Source organism: Capra hircus, chromosome 5 (assembly GCF_001704415.2).
Source record: "Capra hircus breed San Clemente chromosome 5, ASM170441v1, whole genome shotgun sequence".
Taxonomy (NCBI): Eukaryota; Metazoa; Chordata; class Mammalia; order Artiodactyla; family Bovidae; genus Capra; species Capra hircus.
In genome coordinates, this window is record NC_030812.1 from 107,631,558 (window position 1) to 107,656,640 (window position 25,083).

The window sequence follows — 25,083 nt, forward strand, 5'->3', positions numbered from 1 at the left end:
TGGGCCTGGCCTGCCATGGTTGAGAAGGTGAATGGCAGGTCCCCAAAGGGATGGAGGAATGGTGATGAGGACTGTACCCTCTGGCTCTGGGCCCAGGTTACAGGCCAGGGGAGACCAGAGCACTGGCGCCCACAAGCCTGTCCCCACAGCAGGGGCTAGCATCTTCAGGATGTGCCATACAACCCTCCAGGACTTGGCAGAAATGAATGGCAGTTCCCATAAACACCTGTGTTAGTGCTCCTACTGTGTGCAGATAAAGTGCCTGGCCCCAGCACCAGGGTTATAGTGTGTCCTTCATAAACTGTCATCTTTCCCCAGTGGCTTCAGACAGCCCTGGGAGAAAACCATCAGCATTCCTGGTGGGGACGTGGCATTAACACCGGGGGCTGAAGCCAAGTGAGATGAGCAGGGAGAGGCCAGCCTTTCTGAAGCTGAGAGCACACAGCCTGAGTAGCAGGATGAGGATTTCTGTGTCATGAGAGGCTTGGCTGAAGATGCTTCCAAGGGGATGGGGCCGACAGAAAGCGGCCACAGGGTGATGTTTTGTGGGGAGGGGGCAGACCGGCAGGGGAGGGGATGAGAGGAGGGAGCCATCCGTTGAGTCTGAAGACGGAAAAGATATGGACGCTGAAGTCACCGGCGGGGCTGCAAGGCGTGGGAGCCAGGGTTCCCCTGTGGGGCGCACACTAGAGGCCTCCGTTTAGAAATGAAGGATGCGGCTACATGGCACTGACACCAAGGCTCCTAACCAGGGCGGAAGGCCGGGGCTGAAGGCGGGGAAGTGTTCAGACACTTTTTTTAGAAGTAAAAGAGCAAGTAAGTGAAACAGACGGAGAGGTGCCAGGAGACCAGAAGCACAGGCCCGGAGGCCACTGGAGGAGGATGTCTAGCCTGAGCCCTTCGTTTGCACCCCATCTGGGCAGCATGCCTGCTCGGTGCTGGGCCATGGGGACACAGGACCTGAGACCATGGTGACACCACCCCGCCTGGAACTCACAGCCTGGTGTGGAAGTGACAGTGGGCGTCACTGTGATTTGGGATAAGCGTTCGGAAGGCAACTTCCGTGGGAGAGTGGCCATGAGAGAAGCCGGCTGTGCTGTGTTAAATTGCAGGCCCCAGCCCAGGTGGCAGGCAAGGTCCACAGATCTGCAAGGAGGAAGAATCAGAAACAAGCTTCCACCTCTGACACCAGGAATGATGTGCACCTAGCCACAGGCATAAGCTCAGGGGTGCGGGACGGCACGGGAGGGAGAGGCTGGAGAGGCCCCGAGAGGAGGCCGAGATCTCAGGGCCAAGCGGCAGCCAGACATGAGCTCAGGGAGGGGTCCCAGGATGAGGCCAAGACCTCGGGGCCGAGTGGAGGCTGCAGGGAGCCTGATGCCAAAAGTGTGAGGTCAGCCTTGAGTGGGGTCTATGCAGTGGGACCCTCGGAGAACAGACAGTAGAATGGCCAGCATGAGGTTGGCTGAGCATGCCCGGAGTCTGTGTCGTGCTGAGGGTGACATGGACGTGACACGGGGCCCGGCAGCTGTGGCATTGGCCTGGGGTGGTGGTGTTGTTCAGTCGCTCAGTTGTGTCTGACTTTTCGACCCCATGGACTGCAGCACGCCAGGCTTCCCTGTCCATCACCATCTCCCGGAGCTTGCTCTAACTCATCTCCATTGAGTCAATGCCATCCAACCATCTCATCCTCTGTCTTCCCCTTCTCCTCCTGCCTTCAATCTTTCCCAGCATCAGGGTCTTTTCCAATGAGTCATCTCTTCACATCAGGTGGCCAAAGTATTGGAGCTTCAGCTTCAGCATCAGTCCTTCCAATGAATATTCAGGACTGATTTCCTTTAGCATTGACTGGTTGGATCTCCTTTCTGGCCAAGGGACTCTCATGAGTCTTCTCCAGCACCAGAGCTCCTGAGGGCTGGGTAGGGGCTAGGTGATAGGGAGGACCCAGCGGGGGTTGATCAGGCTCTGGGATAGAGCAGAGGGAAGGGGCCTCTGGCCAGAAATGCAGAGAAGCCAGTCCAGCCCCAGTCTTTGAGGCGAGGCTCTGTGAGGAGGGTGTCTGGGCCCAGCCCTCTGGCTGTACCAGCTGTGCACAGAGTCGAGGAGGTCAACTGAGACAAGTGTCACCCATGAAAGACCAGCAGCCCTTCCGACTGATGATCAGGCAAATTAGGAGGATTCGGGAAAGGAGGGTTCCAAACACAGCAGCAGGCAGGCGTCCAGGGCTCCAGACTCGAATACGGCGAGAGGCTAACTGTGGAAGGTGCTCCCAAGAAGTTCAAATATTTGACCAAGAATGACAAACACAAACCGAGTAACTGAAGGAAGCGGAGGGAGTTCTGAGCGTGTCTTGCTTTCCGCCCCCAAGGAGGTGTGTCCTGGAGGCCTGGACAGAGGAGGCAGCTGGGCTTCAGGCCCACTCAGTGGGCTGCGCGTGGTCTTAGGTGCGAGTCCTCTGTTCTCCACCTGCCGCTCTTCAGGAGTCCATGTAAAACACGGGATGGGAATCAACCTCGCAGAGCAGGGACCAGGGGAGCCCAACACCATCTGAACAGGTGGTCCCCAGCGGGGTCTGGAGCTCTGGGGCCTCCAGTGTCTGCAGACTCGCTGGGATTGAGGGCTTGAAGCCCATGAGAAGGCAGTAGCGGCCGCACGGCCGGAGAACAGGGTGAGGGGCGGGCACAGTGCCCACAGGTGCCCTACCTGCCTGCCTACCAGCAAGATAGCCAGTTCTCCAAACCCAGAGCCAGTGGTCACTGCCCAGGGCTTGAGGACAGCAGAGACCAGATCCCTCTGGCTCCATGAAGCACGCTGACCCTCCTGCATGGGGAGCGTGAGATCTTTGGCTCCCCAAGAGCCAGGCTCTCCTTTGTCTCCAGACACCTGCCCTCAAGGACCCTCTTCTTACCTGAGGGGCTCAACTAATTTGGTGCTTAAAGGGAGTGAGAGCTACGGACCCAGCGAGCCTGTGGAATGATGCTCATGACCCAAGAGCAGCAATCAGGCTTCAGTGTGGCATCTAGTCAGGTCCTGACGTGGGACCCTGGGGGAGAGAAAGTCCCATCCATGTCCTCCTCCTCAGTACGTTCCAGAACTCCCAGGAAGGAGCCACAACCAGTAGCCTCACTTACCTGGGGACTCGCCTCCAACAGGAGCCCTGGTCTGCCCTTGCCCAAGCCCCAGAGTCACTGCCTTGGGAGACGTGGACACTCTGACCTCAGCTGTCCCCGACAGGGCCCTTTAAGAACTCTCTTTTGCTTATGATCCATCGGCCTGAGAGAAAGCCTTAGAGGGAGAGCGTGTGGTCTGCACTGTACGGCCCCCAAGAGGACCCCTGGGATCTCTGGGCACTTTGACAGAATGGCCAGGCTGACGGCCACCTACTCCAGCTCATGTCCACAGTGAGGGGTCAGCTGCACAGCAAGCTAGGCCAGGCTGGAGGAGGGACACCTGACTGACCGCCGCCCAGTGCAGCTGGACGACTTTTGCTTCCCCATTAAACAGGGGTCCAGCCCTGCCCCTGGGCCATGTGACTAGACCCTATGCCCCGGCCAGCATCTGCAGTGGGATCAGTTATTAGCTGGCGGTTTGGAGCAGTAAAGGCTCTTGGCTCAGGTTCTCGGGCCCGGGAGATATAATTATCTCACGCACAATGGCTCTGCCACCTGTCACATCTTCTGGTTTAGTTTTTTTTTTAATGAAACATAACAAGAGGGGTTGTTTTCTTGCTTCACAGCAGAGCTCACTTTGTGCTGAACTGGGCTGGCCGTCTGTGTTCCCCAACCCATGACCCGAGCAGACACGTGGGCCGTCCTGACACTCAGCCTTCAACCGACCAGTCTCAACTGCCTGCATGCTCTCTGCCCCAGCCACCCTCCCACGGGCCTCAGGGCCTCCTGGAAGGTTCCTGACCCACCCCCACACTGACCCTCTAGTCAGCCACCTGCACAGCCGCCGTGCTACTGCCCACAAGGGCCCAGGTCTTCAGGGCCGCACACCACCATCAGCATCCGGGGTTGTGCCCGGGAGTCCAGCCATTTCCTCAGGCCCAGGCTCAGCCCTCAGGCTTCTGTTCTCAGGGCGCTGGGTCTCAGCCGGCCCGTTTCCACCTGATGTTCAGCTGCCAAAGGCCGTGTCTGCAGCAGGGGCTCCTGTCCTCCACCACAGTCCTCAGAGAGGCCCCAGCACTTGGCCAGCCCAGCTGATGGTCTGAGGACACAGCACTGAGCTCTGGGGACCATGTCTCCACTTAGAAGAAGCTCGATTCGTAGGTTTGCGGGCTGGGCTGGCCCTGTGTTTTGGCTTCAAACCCTCGAGCGCCAGGAGGTGCTGACCGCAGAGCTCTCTCCCTGAAGCTGCCCCTTCCAGTGCCCGCGTGGTCACCCGGGAGCGTCTGAGAATCGAAGCAAACGTGTCGTGTGCTAACGTCTCCTCTTTCCCTTTCAGCCACCGGATCTCCAAGTCGAAGTTCAGGTAAGTGGGACGCTCCTCTCCTGCTGGGCCCCCGGGGCCGCCCCAGGTGGGGGCCGAGCAAGGGGGCGACTGAGGCGGGGCTCGGGGTCTGGAGACTTAGTGTTCGTGGCGGCACCAGCCCGGGAGGTTGTGAGAGCCTGTGCTTCCCCCCCTTGTAAGATGAAGTCCAGTTGATATAAGTGCCACGCGCCGCTGTCTGCCGCTTTTGGCCACGTTTACAGGACTGGGTGAGGCGAGGGCATGCAGGTTCCATCAGCGCTGTCTCAGAGACTTCCGCAGGGCCGTCCTCGCCCCGTCCCCCATTCCAACCCCACTGCCTGTGTCCCCCATCTTGTCCCTTACATGTAGAGGCTTCTGTGTGGAGCCCTTCTCCAGCTGAATCATGGTGTCCCGGCCCCCTGCAAAACCTGGGCTCCCATTAAGAAGCTCAGCTGTCACCGCATCTCGACACTTCTATAGACTCCCCTCCCTCCCCGCATCACTCCGTTCAGACCTCTGTCACCACCCCCCATGTGGACTCCTGCAACCCCAATATGCTCCATGGGCTTCCAGACTGTGGTTTGCATGAAGCCAAGCTGAGCGCCCGACTAGCGGCAGGCCGTCCCCTGGTTGCGTCGGATGTGAGGATGGGCATGGGAATTTACTCTCACAAAGCTTGCACTAGCCGGAAAACATCGATTATGTTTTGTAATCGATCTAATCTTACTCTCCCAGCCTCACCTGCCACGTAGCAGGCACACGCATGCGTGCATGTTAAGTCCCTTCAGTTGTGTCCAAATCTGTGTGACCCCATGGACTGTAGCCTGCCAGGCTCCTCTGTCCATGAGATTCTCCAGGCAAGAATATTGGAGTGGGTTGCCATGCACTCCTCCAGGGGACCTACCCAACCCAAGGATCGAACCCGAGTCTCCTGCACTGCAGGTGGATTCTTTACCATCTGAGCCACCTGGGGCACTCCAGCAAGAGCAGAAACAGCATTAGATTTTAGTCCAGCTGAGCAGAGCAGCCCGAGTCCCTGAGGCTGAATGTTTAGTCCCTCTTCTTCCCTCTGCCCAGCTCCTCTCCAGGGTGGACAAGCGGGGTTAGGACTTCAAGATCCCGGAAGTACACAGAGGCTCAGTGAGAACTCTGTTCTCTGGCCCTCAGGCTCTTTGAACCCATGGACGGGCCACAGGAATCAGGCTCCAGCCCACATTCCTGCCATCCATCACCACCTGCACCTGCCTGGGTAGAGCTCTAGGCTGAAGGCTGGTGCCCCCAGGCACCCACAGACCCAGTGCCCCAGCCAGGAGAGGCATCTCCGGCCCCAGTGTCCCAGCCTCCCTACGACTATCCTGGGGTTTCTAATGCTTGGCTCTGGGTCACTGGTGAGGGACCCTCTCCTCTTCCACCTTCTGTCCCCTGTTCCCCTGGGGCTGGAAAACACAGGCTTTGTCTCCTTCCACTTCCTCTCAAGCTGAGACCTCCTTTACATAAAAAGCCTGAAGTCAAGTCTCCCTAAAGTAGATCCCTGGTGGCTCAGATGGTAAAGCATCTGCCTGCGATGCGGGAGACCCAGGTTCGATCCCTGGGCCAGGAAGATCCCCTGGAGAAGGAAATGGCAACCCATCCCAGTATTCTTGCCTGGAAAATTCCATGGATGGAGGAGCCTGGTGGGCTACAGTCCATGGGGACACAAACAGTTGGACACAACCAAGCAATTTCACTTTCACTTTCAAGTCTCCCAGGCCCAGGTCCTGTCACAGGAAAGAGCTTGAGAATGTAGCAAATCCTTTCTCTCCATAATACACAGATCTCACTGCTCCTCTGGCATCTGGAGGGGCAGTGGGTACCTCTTGGGGAAGGACAGATGGACTGTCCTGCCCTGGAGGGGCAGCAGGTATCTCTTAGGGAGCGATGGATGGGTTGTCCTGCCCCAGAACAGCATTAGGCTTGACTCAAAGCGAAGTTCTGTTTCACAGTCAAAGCTCAGAAAGCACTTTGTGTTCTGATAGTTCCAAAGCCTCCACGCAGGGAGATGGCCCAGGAGACAGAGGGCGTTCTATGTCCAGTGCTCAAGGGTGTAGGCTATGCTCCTGGAGAAGAGGGGACACAGAGGCCCCACACCCCTAGACCCTGCCTGGCTTTGAGACAAGGCTCACCTGCTTGTCCTGGATGCCCCTCTAGGAAGGGCTCCTCCCCCAGCAGCTACGACTCAAGATGCAGAAGAAACACAGAGAGAAGGCTTTGTGTTCATCCCCAAAGGCTTATTCACAGTAGGTTGACACCATCAGGAAATCCATGTTCAAAAGCGTATTGTGGCCAAGGGGCACGGGGCTGCGTAGCTCATGCGTGGCCAAGTGGCTCATGTGAGGCTGAGTCAAGACCCATGCCTGGGACCCGGGCAGCATCCTGTGATGAGGTCCTGCCTAGGGTTCCAAAACTATTTCTTCTTGACTGTGTCTGGGGTCGGGGAGGGATCCATGGCACAGCTACTGAGCAGAAACACAATACTAGCCACTTCCGCCCTTTCTAAAACTCTCCAGTAGCCACGTTAAAAAGTAAAAAGAAGCAGGTAAAATTTTAATCATAATATATTTTTATTTAAGCCAATGCATCTAAAACATCATTTCAAGATGTAATTAATACTTTAAATTAATGCTATATTAATTTATATTAATTTTTCTACTAAATCTTCGAGGTCCAGTGTGCCCTTTACACTGACCTCACATCCAGTTTGGACTGGCCACGTGCACAGTAGCCACACACAGCCCGTGGCTCCCACACCGGACATTGTGACCCTACAGGGTCAGATGGCAGCTGCGTCATCCACATCTTACAGTCTGATGCTGGCTCTGTTGAGGGAATAGCAAAGCTGGGAATGGACTGAACATGCCACCGAATCACCGAGGTCGACCCCGAGCAGCCTCTGTGGAGCAGACGCGGGAAAAGTCCATCCTCACCGCCTGTCTGTCTGACGGTGGCAGCTGAAGTGGAGCAGAAGATGCAGGACAAACAGAAGTAACCTCGTACGCAGGGGAAAGCCTGTTTCACTCCAGTAGAGAGTCTAAAATTTGAGTTTTAAAAAAATATATATTCTTGATCATTTTCTCAGTTTAACAATGACACATAGTAGAATCTGACCTACAAATGGCCTATTCTATTTGCAAGACAAGGATACCAAAATCACAGGATTTTTAAAAGAAATATCAGAGCAGAGGTCTTAGGGAAATTCTGGCAAATTAATGGACTTACAATATTTGGGCACTATGAGAGTAATTTTCTTGGTAAGCCAAGTCTCTACTTTGAGGAATTCGTTATAACAAGGAATTTTGTGACATTTGGGGCTCAGAATAGGACTTCAGCAGTTATGGAACAAAATGTTCTGAGGTCTTCTCGGTTTGAAGGGATTAGCCAGGCAATGTGCTGGGGTTGGATCTGGGAGACACGGGGGTCTGAGGTGAACCCCTCAGGGGGTCTGAGATGAACCCCTCCAGGTTTGAGGCGAACCCCTTGGGGATCTGAGGCAAACCCCTTGGGGGTCTGAGGTGAACCCCTCGGGGTCTGAGGTGAGCCCCTCGGGGTCTGAGGTGAACCCCTCTGGGTCTGAGGTGAACCCCTCTGGGTCTGAGGCAAACCCCTCTGGGTCTGATGTTTGGAAACCTGTCCCATCTTCAAAGAAACGCGCCCCCAAGTTCCCCCTTACCTCTGCCATCCCCTCAGCAACAAGGCACATGCCCAAATTTGCCCATCCTAGTAGCCCGTGTTTAGGGTACTTTTGTATAAAATGATTAAATGTAGGTGTTTTCTGGGTTGCTTGTTCTCCACTCTTCTCTCTGGAAAGAGCCCCAAGTGTCCACCATTTGGTGCCTCCTGTTCTAGATGCTTGTCCAGAATTCTGTGCCAGGCAGATTCTTCCAGGAGCACCACCCACTCTCCTCCTGACCCCAGCCCTGGGGTCTTAAGCCTTGTCCACACAGTCAGTGAGCAAGTCTGTGCACAGCTTGTCTGCTGCCCCACCTGCCTGCCCACCCAGTGCTCCTGCTGTGGGGGCATGGGGGGCAGGGAGCTACGCATCCATCAAAGGGCAGGACTCCGCCCCTTAATCTCAGGACCTTATGATCTCCATCTCGCTGGAGAGGCAGGAACCACACGTTACACATACTGACTTACAGGAAAGGGGCATCGTGTCCTCTGTGGAGCCTGGCTGGATGCCCACGACAGGCTGGGAGGCCTTCCCCCGAGGCACCTACTAAGCCCGCCTGGCACCTAGCTCCCTTGGGGTCCATCAACCACGTGAGCTTCCTGTCTGTGTGTTAACTGCTGAATATGTAGTACCCAACTGGGATAGATGCTTATACAAATGCCTCTTGAGTGTGTAGCCAAGTGAGTAACATAGACAGTAAGTGTGTCTAGAGCTGCAAGGCTGGGTCACCTAGAAAAGTGCATCATGGGGAAGGTGGGCCCCCCATCAAGCCCTGAAGCAAGGGTGGGACCCCAAAAAAGAGGCTTGGTGGGGGGACAACCATGTCAAGCAGAGTTGTCTGGTGGAACCACTGATACACAGGTGAGAAGACGTGAGAGAGGATACATCTAAGCCCACCATGCCCTCTGGGTCTGCGTCCAGAAAGTTCTACTTCTAGAGGAAATGACTTTGCCAGGAAGCAGGGGAATGTGAATAGCAGGTGAATTCCTCCTCCTTGCTTTATCATTTAATCTCTATATTCTCCATGCACATGTAAACACACAAATAAACTTACACGTTCTAATAAACTATTACGTTTATTATACAGTAGGAAGCGTTGCCAGGAAACCAGCTGTCAAGCAAAGCTATATTTTGAAGAGTGGGAGGTGTGTAATTATCTTTAAATACTTTCTCTGGGTAGTAATTACTCCACCCCCACCCCAGCCCAAGCCCACGTGGCTCTCCTGAGTGGCTGTCACGCGAGCACACAATTCCACGGGCGCCACCCCGACCGTCAGTCACAGTGGCTGCCGGGGATCCACCAGAGCATCTCCAGACCCCCAGGACAGGCCCCCAGCACGTGGCACCTGTGTCCACCAGTCCCAGACCTGGGAACAGAACTTAGGCTTTCATCAGCATGAGACAGAGGTGGAGTTAGTTCCTCCAAACCCCAGAAGAAAGTGGCCGCAATTCTATTAGCCTCTGAATCAGTTATGGCTGATTTCTGTAAATGAGATGGTCTCTGTTCAAAACACATTCTTTGCAACTACAATGTAAATTATTGCCCACTTTAAAAATGCACAAAGTGAGAGTTAAGTTTTATCTGGGGCAAAGTGAGGACTATAGCCTGGGAGACAGCATCTCAGCTAGCTCTGAGAAACTCCTCCAAAGAGGCAGGGGGAAGGTCAGTGTATACGTGATCTTGGTGAAGGGGGAGTTCATACAATCAAGTACACATTTTTTTGCAGGTTTCTGCTAGTCGTCTGTAGGTCACTGCTAGTCATGAGGAGCAGAGGTCACCATGAAGGATTTTAGTGTTTTTCTAGCTATAAGGAGATGTAAGACGTGGGCTCATAAAACCATCTCCTGAAAATATCTAACTCTCTCACGACCAGTCCGGCCAGCTTTTTCCAGAGCAGAGGGCCTCTTTTCTGCTCTCCACAGCGAGCTCTTTGCAGGGGTGCTGAAGGTCAGCAGCTGCAGCAGCACATGATTTAATCTTTGTGGAGGTAGATGACACGTGCCCATGGCAAGGAGCAGTTTGTGCATCGTTCATGCATGCGTGCTCCGTCATGTCCGACTCTTTGCGATCCCATGGACTGCAGCCCGCCGAGGGTCCTCTGTGCATGGGATTTCCCAGGCAAGAATACTGGGAAATGCTGCCATTTCCTTCTCCAGGGGATCTTCCGACACAAGGGTCGAACTCATATCTCCCATGTCTCTTGCGTTGGCAGGCAGCTTCTTTACCACTGAGCCACCTTGTCACTATTTAAGATTAGTGTCCTGAAATTGTTTTTCTGGGGGAAAAAATGTCTCCCAACTTTGTCTACAGTATTACCCACCTCAGTCACAGGAAACAAGCAGAGTCTTGCCCTGGCCAGAGCAGGCACCTCAGCACTGCAGTCCAGCACTCAGAGGCCGCCCCCTCAGCTAGAGACCACCCCACTGCCTTGTCCCCCTTCACCCAACCTCCGCTCTTCCCTGACAGTCTGTCTAGGGAAAAGAAAGGCCCACAGTGCACTTGGGAACCATCATTTTTCTGACCTCCGGGCATTTCTTCTCTGTGTGGTGACCCTCCCCCAGTAGCAGCCATCATCCCTGCCAAGGCTTGGTGCTCCCTCTAGGTGGTGTCCCTGCCCCCGAGGTGATGGAAGGCAGGGCCAGGTCAGAACCTTTCCTTCCCTCCCTGCTCTGCAGGCCACAAGCCAGGTTCTCCTGCAGCTCCCGGGCAGCCAGGCCTCCTTAGATGAGCCCCCCTTCCTAGTCTCAGAACAGATTCCAGCAGAGGCAAGCATGGCAGCAGGATTTCCCACGGACCGTGGCCACAGAAATAACAGAGTAGAAATACAAAGTCAAGCTCTCCTGAAGGCCGTCTGGGGTGGGTGGAGGGTCCTAACAGCAGAGTCTGGGACCTGGAGACCTAGGACATTGTGCAGATATGAGTGCAGGTGCCCAGAGGCCCCCTTCTGTCCACAAGTAGGGACTCCGTCCTCAGCCGCCAGTGGGTGTTCCTACAGACACGACCTGCAGATACCTCCAGGCATTCCTCTGCAGGGGGCCAATGCTGGTTACTGGCTCTATGCCTCCCACCCTTTCTCTCTCCCCTGCATTCAAGGCCAGGGTCAAAGGCCTGCTAACCTGCCTCCAAAATCGGTCGGCTCATTGTCCTCTTTGCATGAGTGAAGCTGTGGCCTTCCTCATCTCCCGCCCAGCAGCCGGCTGAGCATCCCATCCCTGAGCTGACCCTTGACCTCATGGCTGTTTCATTGGCTGTTTGGTTTCTAGACCCAGATCTCCTCTCGAGGCAGAGCCCCACAGACTCCCCTGAGCTCCCTTCCCTTCCCTCCTCGCACGGTGTGGGCATTTGTTAAATGTTTGGCCAACAGAATTACCAAATATAGCTGCATATTTTCTCAGTATTGAGGATGAAATTGGGGACAAGCTATAAACCCATCCACCAAAGTTATAAAATGCGAGTGTTTCCTTGGGATCTTCCAGCTCCATGGTTGTCATCAGTAGTTACATAAGAGAACCACCCGGAATCTTAACAAACAGCAATGGTTTTGTGTGTGCTGTGTCACTTCAGTCGTGTCTGACTCTGCAGCCCCATGAACTGTAGCCCACTGGGTTCCTCTGTCCAGGGGATTTCCCAGGCAAGAATACTGGAGTGAGTTGCCATTTCCTCCTCCAGGGGATCTTCCCGACCCAGAGATCAAACCCAAGCCTCTTGTGTTTTCTGCATTGGTAGGCGGATTCTTTACCACTAACACCACCTTGGAAGCCCAACAGTATTTGGGGGGTATTTAAAAATTACTCAACCCCCAGACAATCAGATTTAACTGGTTTGGAGTTGGAGCCTGGATACTGGTGGGGTTTTGTTATTAAGTTTCCCCATGTGATTCTATGCACAGCCAGGTTTGATGAAAGTCTCTAACCAGAGGCCATGGGAGCAAGCGTCCCGCCACCATGGATTGGCTTTCAGGGCTCATGAGTGCCATGAACTCATGTTAGATATGGGGGGTCTGCCCATTGTCCTGAACAGATCCCTCCATGAAGGCAAGAAGCTCTGTTGCTGACTCTTCGCACCCCCATTGATAAGGGCGGGGCCCCTGTGCTGGGGAGTGGAGGGTGGGTAACACCACTGACTCTGACCCCAACTGGTGTCAGTCCAGGCGCCCAAACTCAAGGACCCTTGGCTTTCCTTTGAAAAGCAGGACAACACCTGCTCTGCAGAGTTGTTCGAAGACTCAGAGAAGGCATGAGAAGCGCCTGATGTGGAGCCAGGAGGACGTGGGGTTCACTAGTGGGAGCATTACTAGTCCTAGCACCATCGTCACTACTAGTTACACCTGCAGCTCTGCTTCTAGGGATGCCATTGTTATGAAAACAGGGTACCTCCCTTCAGCGTCAGGCCAGGCTGACCCTGCATGGGGTCACAGAAGAGGGGTCCATGGTCCCAGAGGAGCAGGACACGCTTCCCCACCCCTCGCTGAGGCCACACTGCCAGCCACGAGCCGGTGACTGCAGTGGGATGCTCGGCCCTCAGCCCTTGGTGAGGCTGGACCAGCTCAGGGGAGCGAGGTATCCAGTGCAGGACCTGAACTCACAGCAGCCCCCTCTCGTCCCCCTCCTCTGCCCCTTCCAGCCGCTACTGGCGCCGGTGGAATCGGTTCTGCAGGAGGAAGTGCCGTGCTGCCGTGAAGTCCAGCATCTTCTACTGGCTGGTCATCTTCCTGGTTTTCCTCAACACGCTCACCATCGCCTCCGAGCACTACAACCAGCCCCACTGGCTCACGGAAGTCCAAGGTGAGAGGCCGCCAGCCCTCCTGTTACTCAGGCTGATGGGGCTCTCTCCTGGGGGTGGGCAAGGGGAGCAGGGCCAGGGACAAGAGGGCAGTGGGTCACCCCGGCCACACCAGGGCCTGGCAGCTCACCAGCCAGTTAAACAATACCAACTCACTGTACATACACGGGACCCCCAAGGCCAGCAATGCAGTCCACCTGTCCCGGCGGTCACCACTGGGTCCAGGAGACCACGTCAGGAACAGTGGCTTGTTTGGCTCTCTCCGATCCTTCACTGCCCACCCGTCGCCCCCATGGATTGCCATGGCCCAGCCTCCAGGTGTGCTGGAGGGGCAGTAAACACAAAGCCAGGGAGAGGACGAGGGACCTGTCCTCCACGGCAGTCAGTCCCACCACCCCTCGCTAGGGTACCAACCCGAGGGTCAGGCAGACCCAGCCTGGACCCCGGGGAGTCTCCCGGAACCTGGGCGGGCCCATCTCCTCCCAGTGACGAGGGCAGACAAAAACCCCCCCAGCTCCCGCTCTTCACTGGTGGGTCTGAGCAGACAGATGGCAGCCCCTCAAACCTCACTTCTTGTGTCTGGAAAATGGATATGATAGCAGCTGGGCTGGCTGGAGAGCCGCTGTGGGGTGGGGGGACTCGGGGGGTGGGGGGCGTGTCACTGGATGTGAGCTGAGGTTGTAACTAGACGAGTCACAGAGGGAGGGCCGTGTACGGGACCCAGCGCAGGGTGTCCCTGCAGGGACCCCCACCCTCACCTCCTCTGCCCCGCCCCATGTGGCCCCTGCAGACACGGCCAACAAGGCGCTGCTGGCCCTGTTCACGGCGGAGATGCTGCTCAAGATGTACAGCCTGGGCCTGCAGGCCTACTTCGTGTCGCTCTTCAACCGCTTCGACTGCTTCATCGTGTGCGGCGGCATCCTGGAGACCATCCTGGTGGAGACCAAGATCATGTCGCCCTTGGGCATCTCCGTGCTGCGCTGCGTGCGCCTCCTGCGGATATTTAAGATCACAAGGTGCGTGCCGCCCTCCTCTCCCTCAAGGAGCAAGCGTCTTTTAATTTCGAGGCTGCAGTCGCCCTCCGCAGTGATTTGGGAGCCCAAGAAAATGAAGTCTGTCACTGTTCGCACTTTTCCCCCATCTATTTGCCATGAAATGATGGGACCGGATGCCATGATCTTAGTTTTTCAATGTGTAAGGATTCCAGTTTCTCTACTTTCTAAACTCTCTTGTCCATCTCCAGAGACAAGACTTACAGGATTTTTGACTGACTCTGCTTGCTCCTCCTGGGGTTTGCCCAAAGCTATTTTTAATGTGGCATTTCAGGTGCCTTTTAAATAATTCTCAAAACCCCACCTGCTTGGGGCTTTGTCTTTGTTTTTTGTTTTTTGGGTTTTTGTTTTGTTTTGTTTTGTTTTTTAATTCCTATAGAAAAGAATTCTTGCTCCCAGGTATTGTCATAGTATCTTAATGTTCATTCTATTTTTATCAACAATTTACCTATTTCTACTCTGAAACTACTGCCAAGAAACCATTTTAAGTCTGTCTTTATCCTTGAGCTTCCCAAAGCCAGTCCACAGGAATTTTCAGATCCCCAGTAAGTCTATGAACAGAACAATTTCATCATCTAATTAAAAGTTCCTTTGGCAAAGGTCATTGTCTTCCTGTTTTCCAGTCTCCAAACCCTCTGGGGGCTTCTAGAAGACGCCAGAGAGACTAGCTGTTGGGGGGATCCCATGCCCGCTTCTGAACCTCATCCCTAGTATGTTCCAGAGCCGAGGATGTACCTAAAATAAGGTCTGAGAGTGTGCCTGGTGGTCCCCTGAGACAGGTCAGCCTGGCCCTGCCTCAAACAAGTCTGTTTCACCCTCTTCTTTGAAAATCTCTCAGAGATGCTATTTTTAACAGTGTTTTCTGGACCAGTGATTGTGATTCTCAAACCAAGTTGTCCTCCTCAAAGGAGCTCATTAAGGATCTCCCCAAACCTAGAGATTTTAACCAGAAACCCCCCAGGGTGTTCTGAGCCATGGCTCTGATAACCTCACTTTGAGACACCCTGGCCTGATTTTCTGCAGCCATCCTTTGTCCTCTTTCTCGTCTAAAATTATGAACCTTTGTGTATAACTGTGAAACCGTGACCTTTCCTTGGCATTCACTTCTCCAGACTGCAGCCCCAACCCCATTAAGATGGTACTTCTGACAGCTCTCAGCTGAGAACACTCATAATGATGAAGACCTAACATGAATCCAGCCAAGTTTTTAAATTGATTTTTTTCCTTCTTCTTCCTTTTTAAAAAATTATTTATTTTTAATTGAAGGATGATTACTTTATAATATTGTATTGGTTTCTGCCATACATCACCATGAATCAGCCATAGGTACACATATGTCCCCTCCCTCTTGAACCTCCCTCCCACCTCCCACCCCATCCCATCCCTCTAGGTTGTTACAGAGCCCAGTTTGAGTTCCCTGAGTCATACAGCAAATTCCCGTTGGCTCTCTAATTTTCCATACGGTAACGCAGACGTTTCCATGCTACTCTCTCCACCCACCCCACCCCCTCCTTCCCCCACTGTGTCCACAAGCCTGTTCTCTGCGTCTGCGTCCCTGTTGCTGCCCTGCGCTGAGGTTCATCAGTGCCATTTGCTAGATTCCGTATACACGTGTTAATACACATTTGTCTCTCTCTTTCTGATTTACTTCACTCTGTATAATAGGCTCTAGGTTCAACCACCCCATTAGAACTGATTCAAAAATGTTCCTTTTAATGGCTTATATTCCACTGTGTGTATATGGACCGCAGCTTCTTTATCCATTCATCTGCTGATGGACATCTAGGTTGCTTCCATGTCCTAACTATTGTAAATAGACCTGCAATGAACATTGGGGAGCATGTGTCTTTTTCAATTTTGATTTCCTCAGCATATACACCTAGCAGTGGGGTTGCTGGGTCATATGGTAGTTTTATTCTGAAGGAATAGTTGTTTTTTTTTTTTAAGGAATCTCCATACTGTCTTCCATAGTGGCTATAGCAATTTACATTCCCACAGACAGTACAAGAGGGTTCCCTTTTCTCCACACCCTCTCCAGCATTATTGTTTGTAGGTGTTTTTGGCGATGGCCATTCTGACCGGTATAAAGTGACATCTCATTGTAGCTTTGATTTGCATTCCTCTAATAATGAGCGATGTTGCGCGTCTTTCTTCGTGTTCGTCAGTTATCTGTATGTCTTCTTTGGAGAAATGCCCGTTTAGGCCTTTTGCCCACTTTTTGATTAGTTTGTTTGCTTTTCTGGTACGAGTTGTATGAGCTGCTTATATATTTTGGAAATCAATCCTTTGTCAGTTGTTTCATTTGCTATTATTTTCTCCCATTCTGAGGGTTGTCTTTTCACCTGCGTTATCTTTGAGTGAATGACCAGGGCCTTCCAGCCACAGGAGGTTTGAGGTCCTTTCTCCTGCTTCGGGGCTCTGTGGGGTTCTAAGTGTTGCATGGTTTTCATATCCAGTTTGTCTGCTGTTTGTCAGCCTGACATTCGCTCTGTGGGGAGGAGGAAGAGCTTCGGTTTGATTAGATCTGGATGCGATCCCAATTTACTAATCGCAGCTCATTTTTTAAACAATTGGTCTGTAAGTGCACCGCCGTCCCTCCAGCCATTGCCATTTTCCCTTTGAATCCCTAAATCCTTTCCTTGCTCCTGCAACTCCCTTCCCAGGCCCTGAGAAGTGAGACCAAGCTGACTCAGCATAGACGGCCCCACTGGTGAATCCTGACCACAGGGGCCCCACAGCCCAAAGCACAAACCCTCCAGTCTCTGAGCGTCTCGGTGTCCCTGTCAGTCTGGCCGAGCCGCAGATCACCCTCCCCCTGACATCTCCCAGCCCCAACTCTTCCCAGGGACCCAGGGAGGTTCTGCGCTCATTTTGGGCCCCTGTTATAAAGATGACTTTGACATCCACCCACTTCCCAGGCTGGGGGCCCACAAGCCAGGCACCAGTGAGGAAGGTGCTGGTTTTCTGGGATTAAGGAGACAGGTGAGGACCATGCTCCACTCCCTACCTCACCCCAACACGACCACAGGGCCGGCCAGGGGACTCGGAGAGGCTCAGGGAGCACCTCCCCAGTCCCACGGTCCAGGCAGGCTGCCCCGCCAGCGTGACCAGGCCGCAGGCCCACCCGGGTCTGGCCCCTGCGTGGCCGAGGCCTCTGAAGCAGACAGGAAAGACCAGGCCTTTGAGTTTGTTATCCAGCTGGGTTTGACTCTCGAGTCTCGGCCCCCAGGTGAAGTGCAGGATAGGGAACAGGAGGAACTAAACCAGCAGTTTCCACCCCAGGCCCAGCCCATCCCAGACCCTGACTGCCATGGTGTGGAATCCTATCTGGCGCCTCCTGGCCCAGCAAATGCCGGGTTCAGCCTCAGCGTCCCTCAGTCTTAGGGAACCAGAGTTCGAACCCTGCTGAGTTGGTCCTTGGGCACCACATCCCCAGGACTCTATTTTATAACTGGAGGTTTCTCCCTTTTGACCCCCTTTCCCAATTTGCCCACCTCCCCCCACACATGTCTGGGAACCACAGTCTGTTCTCCTGACACGTACCAGTGTGACACGTGGTCTGGCCGTGGAAGGTCGGGAGCCTCAGACCTTATGTTATGGAGGAACCCGTGGGGAGACGTCGGGGCCATGAACACCTGCTCCCTCGGTGATGGTCTTCCCTGAATCACTGATTAGCCTGCTCACTCATTCATTCATTCTTCCCTGTTGTCCTCTCCTTCCTTTAATGTCAGTGGATCAGATGCTTTTGGTGTGCTGTGATTTATTGCTGTCTTAAGAGCATCAGCTGTGATACTTTTGTGGCTCCTCACCTGGGCCTCAGGGTGGCAGCTGGAAGGGGCAGGGGGGAAAGGGCACGAGGAACAGGAGAAGAGGGTTCTCCCTTCTGGCCAGAGGCTCTGACCCCGTCAGCCCCTCCAGGCCTCCTCCATCATGCATTCCCAGATCAGCTCCTGGCCCATGACAGGTGATACAACCTGCTCTCCATCACAGCCTCCGCTCCATGCAACCAAGGCCCTGGTCTGCTCCCCAGCCAGCCCTCCTCCCCAACTCAGCAACTTTTCTCTCTTGGGTCTGGGGCCTGCTAGGCCAGCGCCCCTGTGCCCCTGGCCAGCAGACAGCTCTGAGCCTCAGCGCTCAGAGGCTAGAATAGACTAGCCTAAGTCTATTAGTTAAGTTAGTTAAGTCGCTCAGTCGTGTCCAACTTTTTGCGACCCCGTGGGCTGTAGCCCACCAGGCTCCTCCATCCATGAGATTCTCAAGGCAAGAATACTGGAGTGGGTTGCCATTTCCTTTTAGGCTAGCCGAAATAGACTAGCCTAAGTCTATTCCCCTCGTGTCCACAAGCCTCTGGAAAACTAAGGCGCCGATGTTTATGGTCATTGTCTTTCCCAGAATATTCTGTGCAGTTTAGGGGCTCTGTGACTTTAACCCACATGACCTTAATCCCCGCTCCCCACCGCCGGCCGATACAGCTGGGTATTCTCGTTACAAACATGCTCCAGAGTTCTGGTTCCTAAACACCGCCTTGCTGCCAGGCGCTGGTGCCCTCGCGACAGTGGTGTTATGGCTCCAGGTAAGGCTTGGGAGTCGGCATGTAGGAAGTGGTCCCTCCTCAGTGCGTCCCTCCAGGCAGGCTTAAGAGCTTTAAATGTAAGCAGGGCGAGTGTTCTAGCCCCACAGAGATTCTCTGACTCCCTCGCTTCAAGCAGAATGGTCAGTACAGCCTCTAGCTGACCAGGAGCCCAGCACACACACGGGGCTGGCCAGAATCACCTGAGGACAGAGATAGAGCAGGTGGAAGGAAAGCCTCTGCCCTCACAGTCTCAAGCCTATTTGGTGAGACAGATGAGGAAGATGTATGAGCATTTCTAGAGCAAGTGCATGTAATGAACATTGTTATTTAGTTGCCGAGTCATATCCGACTCTTTGAGACCCTGTGGACTGTAGCCCGCCAGGCTCCTCTGTCCATGGGATGCTCCAGGCAAGAATACTGGGGTGGGTTGCCCCAGTATTTTCTCCAGAAATGTATCTAAACATTCTGCAAACCGAGAGCATGTGGCTGGCAGGCAGAGCAGAGTGGAGAAAAGCTGTCTGAAGGAGAAAGGAGCAGGAGAGACTCCAGGTTGGGGAGAAGGTCATGTTTACGTGCAAACTGCTGGCCCGTCTGCTTCTGTCACTTAATACGGAAGCCGTTCCCGGGAGAAAGGGGTCCGGCCGGGGTGCGGCTGCCACGCTGCAGTGGGGGTGGCTTGCATGTCACTGTCTTGAGCAGCAGAAACAATTCCCTATCTGTTTCAGTGATAAGCTGGGAATATCTTAAGTGGAGGAGATTGAAGTTGTGACCTGGAAGATGGCCGGGCGGGGGTGGCTCTGGGACATATGAGAAGCTGTGTCCTGGCACATCCCCAGCTGGAGGCCGTGTCCCTTTTGCTGCACCTGAACCGACCCTGTCCCAGGTCTCTGAGCCCTTCCAACCATTTGTGTCCCACCCCCTTTTCCAGGAGAGGGTTTTCCCCCTCCCCGTCCGTCCCCACGATGAAGAGCATCTATGTTTACAGCCAGCCACAGGCTGGAGGGGTGCAGGAGGGATGGGGTTGGGTGGGGCAGTCGCAACTCAGGGTTTCTGAAGCTTGGCTGTTTACCAGAATCCTCTGGGATCCTTGTGAAAAACAGGCTTCTGGGCCCTAACCACAGCTATTGAATCAGAACCTCCAGAAGAGAGCCTTTTTAAGGAATCAACTATTTGAATAGGGTGAATCTGGGAAACCACAATAAGCCATGCACCCTCTCTTATCCATGAGCCACCCTGCCCACCGTCACCCGATGGAGACCCCACTCATGCCTGGGCTGGGAGGAAAAAGAAACTCTGGAAAAAGAAAAATTTAATGTCTTTTTGTCTGAAGATCAATAGTGGTAACAATAATTACTAACCTTTATCACCTGTGTGCCAGGCACTATACTGAGGTTTTTTTCTTTTCGAGTTGGAATTTATTTTTTTCTAGTTTAATTGAGAAATAATTGACATATGTCAGTGTCTCGGTTTAAGGTGTACAGCATGATGGTCTGTTTTACATATACTGCAAAATAATAGGTTTAGTTAACATCTACCATCTCATAGAGCTACAGTGTATTCAATAAAAAGAAAAAAATCCTTGTGTTGAGAACTCTTAGGATTTACTCTGTTGGCAGCTTTCATATATAACATTGTTGGCTATAGTCATTGTGTTGTACGTTACATGCCTAGCATTTATTTATCTATAACTAAATAAATGCTCTCTTGCTTTCTCCATGACCCAGCGGATGTTGGCAATTTGATCTCTGGTTCCTGTGCCTTCTCTAAAACCAGCTTGAACATCTGGAATTTCACGGTTCACGTAGTGCTGAAGCCTGGCTTGGAGAATTTTGAGCATTACTTTACTAGCGTGTGAGATGAGTGCAATTGTGCGGTAGTTTAAGCATTCTTTGGCATTGCCTTTCTTTGGGATGGGAATGAAAACTGACCTTTTCCAGTCCTGTGGCCACTGCTGAGTTTTCCAAATTTGCTGGCATATTGAGTGCAGCACTTTCACAGCATCATCTTTCAGGATTTGAAATAGCTCAACTGGAATTCCATCACCTCCACTAGCTTTGTTCGTAGTGATGCTTTCTAAGGCCCACTTGACTTCGCATTCCAGGATGTCTGCTTCTAGGTGGGTGATCACACCATCATGATTATCTTGGTTGTGAAGATCTTTTTTGTAGAGTTCTTCTGTGTATTCTTGCCACTTCTTAATATCTTCTGCTTCTGTTAGGTCCCTACCATTTCTGTCCTTTATCGAGCCCATCTTTGCATGAAATGTTCCCTTAGTATCTCTACTTTTCTTGAAGAGATCTCTAGTCTTTCCCATTCTGTTGTTTTCCTCTATTTCTTTGCATGGATTGCTGAGGAAGGCTTTCTTATCCCTCCTTGCTATTCTTGGAACTCTGCATTCAGATGCCTGTATCTTTCTTTTTCTCCTTTGCTTTTAGCTTCTCTTCTTTTCACAGCTATTTGTAAGGCCTCCCCAGACAGCCATTTTGCTTTATTGACTATGCCAGAGCATTTGACTGTGTGGATCACAACAAACTGTGGAAAATTCTGAAAGAGATGGGAATACCAGACCACCTGACCTGCCTCTTGAGAAACCTGTATGCAGTTCAGGAAGCAACAGTTAGAACTGGACATGGAACAGGACTGGTTCCAAATAGGAAAAGGAGTATGTCAAGGCTGTATATTGTCACCCTGCTTATTTAACTTATATGCAGAGCACATCATGAGAAACTCTGGGATGGAAGAGGCACAAGCTGGAATCAAGATTACCGGGAGAAACATCAGTAACCTCAGATATGCAGATGACACCACCCTTATGGCAGAAAGTGAAGAGGAACTAAAAAGCCTCTTGATGAAAGTGAAAGAGGAGAGTGAAAAAGTTGGCTTAAAGCTCAACATTCAGAAAACGAAGATCATGGCATCTGGTCCCATCACTTCATGGGAAATAGATGGAGAAACAGTGGAAACAGTGTCAGACTTTATTTTGGGGGGCTCCAAAATCACTGCAGATGGTGATTGCAGCCATGAAATTAAAAGACGCTTACTCCTTGGAAGCAAAGTTATGACCAACTTAGATAGCATATTCAAAAGCAGAGACATTACTTTGCCAACAACGGTCCATCTAGTCAAGGCTATGGTTTTCCAGTGGTCATGTAAGGATGTGAGAGTTGAACTGTGAAGAAAGCTGAACGCCGAAGAATGGATGCTTTTGAACTGTGGTGTTGGAGAAGACTCTTGAGAGTCCCTTGAACTGCAAGGAGATCCAACCATTCCATTCTAAAGGAGATCAGTCTTGGGTGTTCTTTGGAAGGAATGTTGCTAAAGCTGAAACTCCAGTACTTTGGCCACCTCATGCAAAGAGTTGACTCATTGGAAAAGACTCTGATGCTGGGAGGGATTGGAGGCAGGAGAAGGGGATGACAGAGGATGAGATGGCTGGATGGCATCACCAACTCAATGGACATGAGTTTGAGTGAACTCCAGGAGTTGGTGATGTACAGGGAGGCCTGGCATGCTGCAATTCATGGGGTCACAAAGAGTCGGACACGACTGAGTGACTGAACTGAACTGAACTGAAATAAATGCTGCTGCTGCTGCTAAGTCGCTTCAGTCATGTCCAGCTCTGTGCTAGGAATTTGTAACTGGAAGCTGGTACCTTATGACCAGCTTCATCCAATTCCACCTGCCACCACCACCTTGCCCCCGGTGACCGCAAATCTGATCTCTTTTTCTGTGAGTTTTGTGAGGGGTTTTGTTTGGTTTTGTTTTTGTATTTTCTAGATTCCGCATATAAATGAGATCGTATGGTATTTGTGTTTCTCTGTCTGACTTACTTCACTTAGCATAATACCTTCAAGGTTCATCCACATTGTTGCAAATAGCACCATTTCCTTCTTCTTAATGGCTAAGTAATATCCCATTGTAGATAATGTATACCGCATCTTCTTTATCCATTTATCCGTTCATGGACACTTAGGTTGTCTCCGCATCTTGGCTATTGTGAATAATGCTGCAATGGACGTATCATTTGGGTATATCCCCAGAAGCAGAATTGCTGGGTCGTGTGGTAGTTCTAGCTTTTATTTTCTTGAGGAAGCTTCATTTTGTTTTTCACAGTGGCTGCACCAGTTTACATTATTCCCACCAACAGTGCAGAAGCATTCCCTTTTCTGCATGTTCTCGACAACACTGGTCTCTTGCCTTTTTGATGATAGGCATGCTAAAGGGGTGAGGTGATACCTCGTGGTTTTGATTTGCATTTCCCTAATGATTGGTGGCGGTGAGCATCTTTTAACGTGTCTGTTAGCAATCTGGATGTCTTCTTTGGAGAAAAGTCTATTTAGGCCTTCTGTTCATTTTTTCGTTGGATTATTTGGGATGCTCTTTGTTTTTTGCTATTGAGTTGTTTGCATTCTTCATATATGTTGAAGAATATGTCTTCGTATCTTAATCTCTTATCAGATACATGGTTTGCAAATATTTTTTTCCGTTTTGTAGGTTTTTTCACTTTGCTGAGAGTTTACTGTCAGAAGCTTTTAGTTTGATGTTGTCTCACTTATTTTTTTTATTTTGTTGCCTGAGTGCAGAGCTTTTAAAAAATCATTATCACAAGTAATCCTCCCAATAACACAATGAAGTGCAAGCTGTCACTGCCCCTATTTCTTCAGGTGGGGAGAAGAAAGAAAGAAGGGAGGCTGAGCAACTTGCCCAAAGGCATGTGCAGAGCTGGGTCGGAACCAGGCTTCTGAGCCTGGGCCCTGAACTGAGTCACTCACACCCCAGTTGTGAGCTGGCCAACCCAGTCCCACCACCACGCTGTCCCAAGGGAAGGGCAAAGAGCAGGGAGCTGCAGTTGGTCTCAAAGCCGCTGGCGGGTGAGGCAGGTGGAGGGAGGTGATGAAGCTAACGCCCCTCGTCCTCAGGTACTGGAACTCCCTGAGCAACCTGGTGGCGTCCCTGCTGAACTCAGTGCGCTCCATTGCCTCGCTGCTGCTGCTGCTCTTCCTCTTCATCATCATCTTCTCCCTCCTGGGGATGCAGCTCTTTGGGGGGAAGTTCAACTTTGATGAGATGCAGACCCGGAGGAGCACCTTCGACAACTTCCCACAGTCCCTCCTCACCGTGTTTCAGGTATGGACCTTTCTCTGCCAGATCATGGCCGGGGAGGTGGGGGGAGAGGGGGCAGAAAGCAGGTACCGGGGGAGTGGGGGAGCAGAGAGGAAGGGGATTCCCACTGCCACGGGGCAGCCAAAGCCAGACCAGGCCGGTCACGGGAGCCCAGGAGCATCTGTAGCTCCCCACCCCCAAGCCCCACGGAATTCCACTCTCGGATGGACCCCTGGGGTCCAACTCAGTGGCTTAAAAATCTGCTTCTTAGCCGTGGAAACTTTTATTCAAATATATTCAGCACGAAAGCCCAAAATATCCACAGAAGAGAGCAGACGGCTCTTGCTGGGGAGGGGAGAGGAGGGGAGGTTGCTCCCAGGAAAATGCGACCACCATCAAATTTGTGACTTTCGTAGATCTGTTGGCTTGGGGCCAAGTTCAAATAGCACTGAAGTTTAAAAGGAGGTCAGTTTACAGATTAAATTGAACGATAACGTGAATGTTGCCAAAATCTTATAGATGGTACCCAAAGTCCTCATGCTTGGGGAAGCCTGGGGGACCACGCGGCGCCTCAGTGAACATGGTCACTTTGGTGCCTTAGCCCTAGGGTCAGCTAACGGCAGCCACCAAGCACTGGGCCTGGGCTGTAGGAGGTGTTTTTCCCAGGAAGCGCTTACAGCGCTCGATCAGTCATTTGTGCCGTGGCCACGCACTCGAAGGAGAGGGATGGACCTGCAGGATCACAGCTCAGAGCCCCGGGAGGAGAGAGGGCGGCAGGAGGCGGGGAGAGCAGAGAGGTGTCAGAGGTTTCTATATGGCAGGGGGCCGGGCAGGGGAGCTTCGGGCTTGCTGTTGGTCTAACGCTGTGTCCCTCGTTGGTGGGACTATGTCATTCAGATCCTGACCGGGGAGGACTGGAATTCGGTGATGTATGATGGGATCATGGCTTATGGCGGCCCCTCTTTTCCAGGGATGTTAGTCTGTATTTACTTCATCATCCTCTTCATCTGTGGAAATTGTATCCTTTGCGCCTGCCTCCCCCGCCCCCTGTTGCCCCCCTAACTTGTAGCTCAATGCCAGTAGGTGCGCCCAGCGGGTCCTGACCAGGGAGGACCCAGGGCCACCCTTCCCCAGAGAAGAAGGAAAAGGCACATGCCCAGCCCAGACCACCTTAGTGGTGCAGGCGGGTCAGGATGGGAACCTGGAGCCAGGCCCAGGGGGGATGTGAGTCCATCCCCCTGAGCTGCCGTGGTCCAGGTGGGCAGTGCCCAGTGGTGCTGGCCTTGCAGCTGCCCACTCAGACCTCATCATGAGACACCTGCTGCCCTGGCCGGGGGCCTGCTGAGGGAGGAAAAGCCTCACCCCGGAAGTGACCTTCACCTGTCGCCCTCCCTCTGAAGCTGCTCAAAGGGGG

The 25,083-nt window shown here is 52.6% G+C and overlaps 1 protein-coding gene across 11 annotated transcripts in view; it reads left to right on the plus strand.

Moving 5' to 3' along the window:
• CACNA1C (calcium voltage-gated channel subunit alpha1 C) overlaps window positions 1–25,083 on the plus strand; it is a 391,277-nt gene that overhangs the window by 303,190 nt on the left and 63,004 nt on the right. For all 11 annotated transcript variants that reach the window (XM_018048697.1, XM_018048696.1, XM_018048698.1 and 8 more), the window contains exons 11-15: window positions 4,447–4,473; window positions 12,783–12,943; window positions 13,732–13,957; window positions 23,486–23,693; window positions 24,567–24,687. In XM_018048697.1, the coding sequence (XP_017904186.1) occupies window positions 4,447–4,473; window positions 12,783–12,943; window positions 13,732–13,957; window positions 23,486–23,693; window positions 24,567–24,687 (743 nt within the window). The remainder of the gene's footprint in view (window positions 1–4,446; window positions 4,474–12,782; window positions 12,944–13,731; window positions 13,958–23,485; window positions 23,694–24,566; window positions 24,688–25,083) is intronic.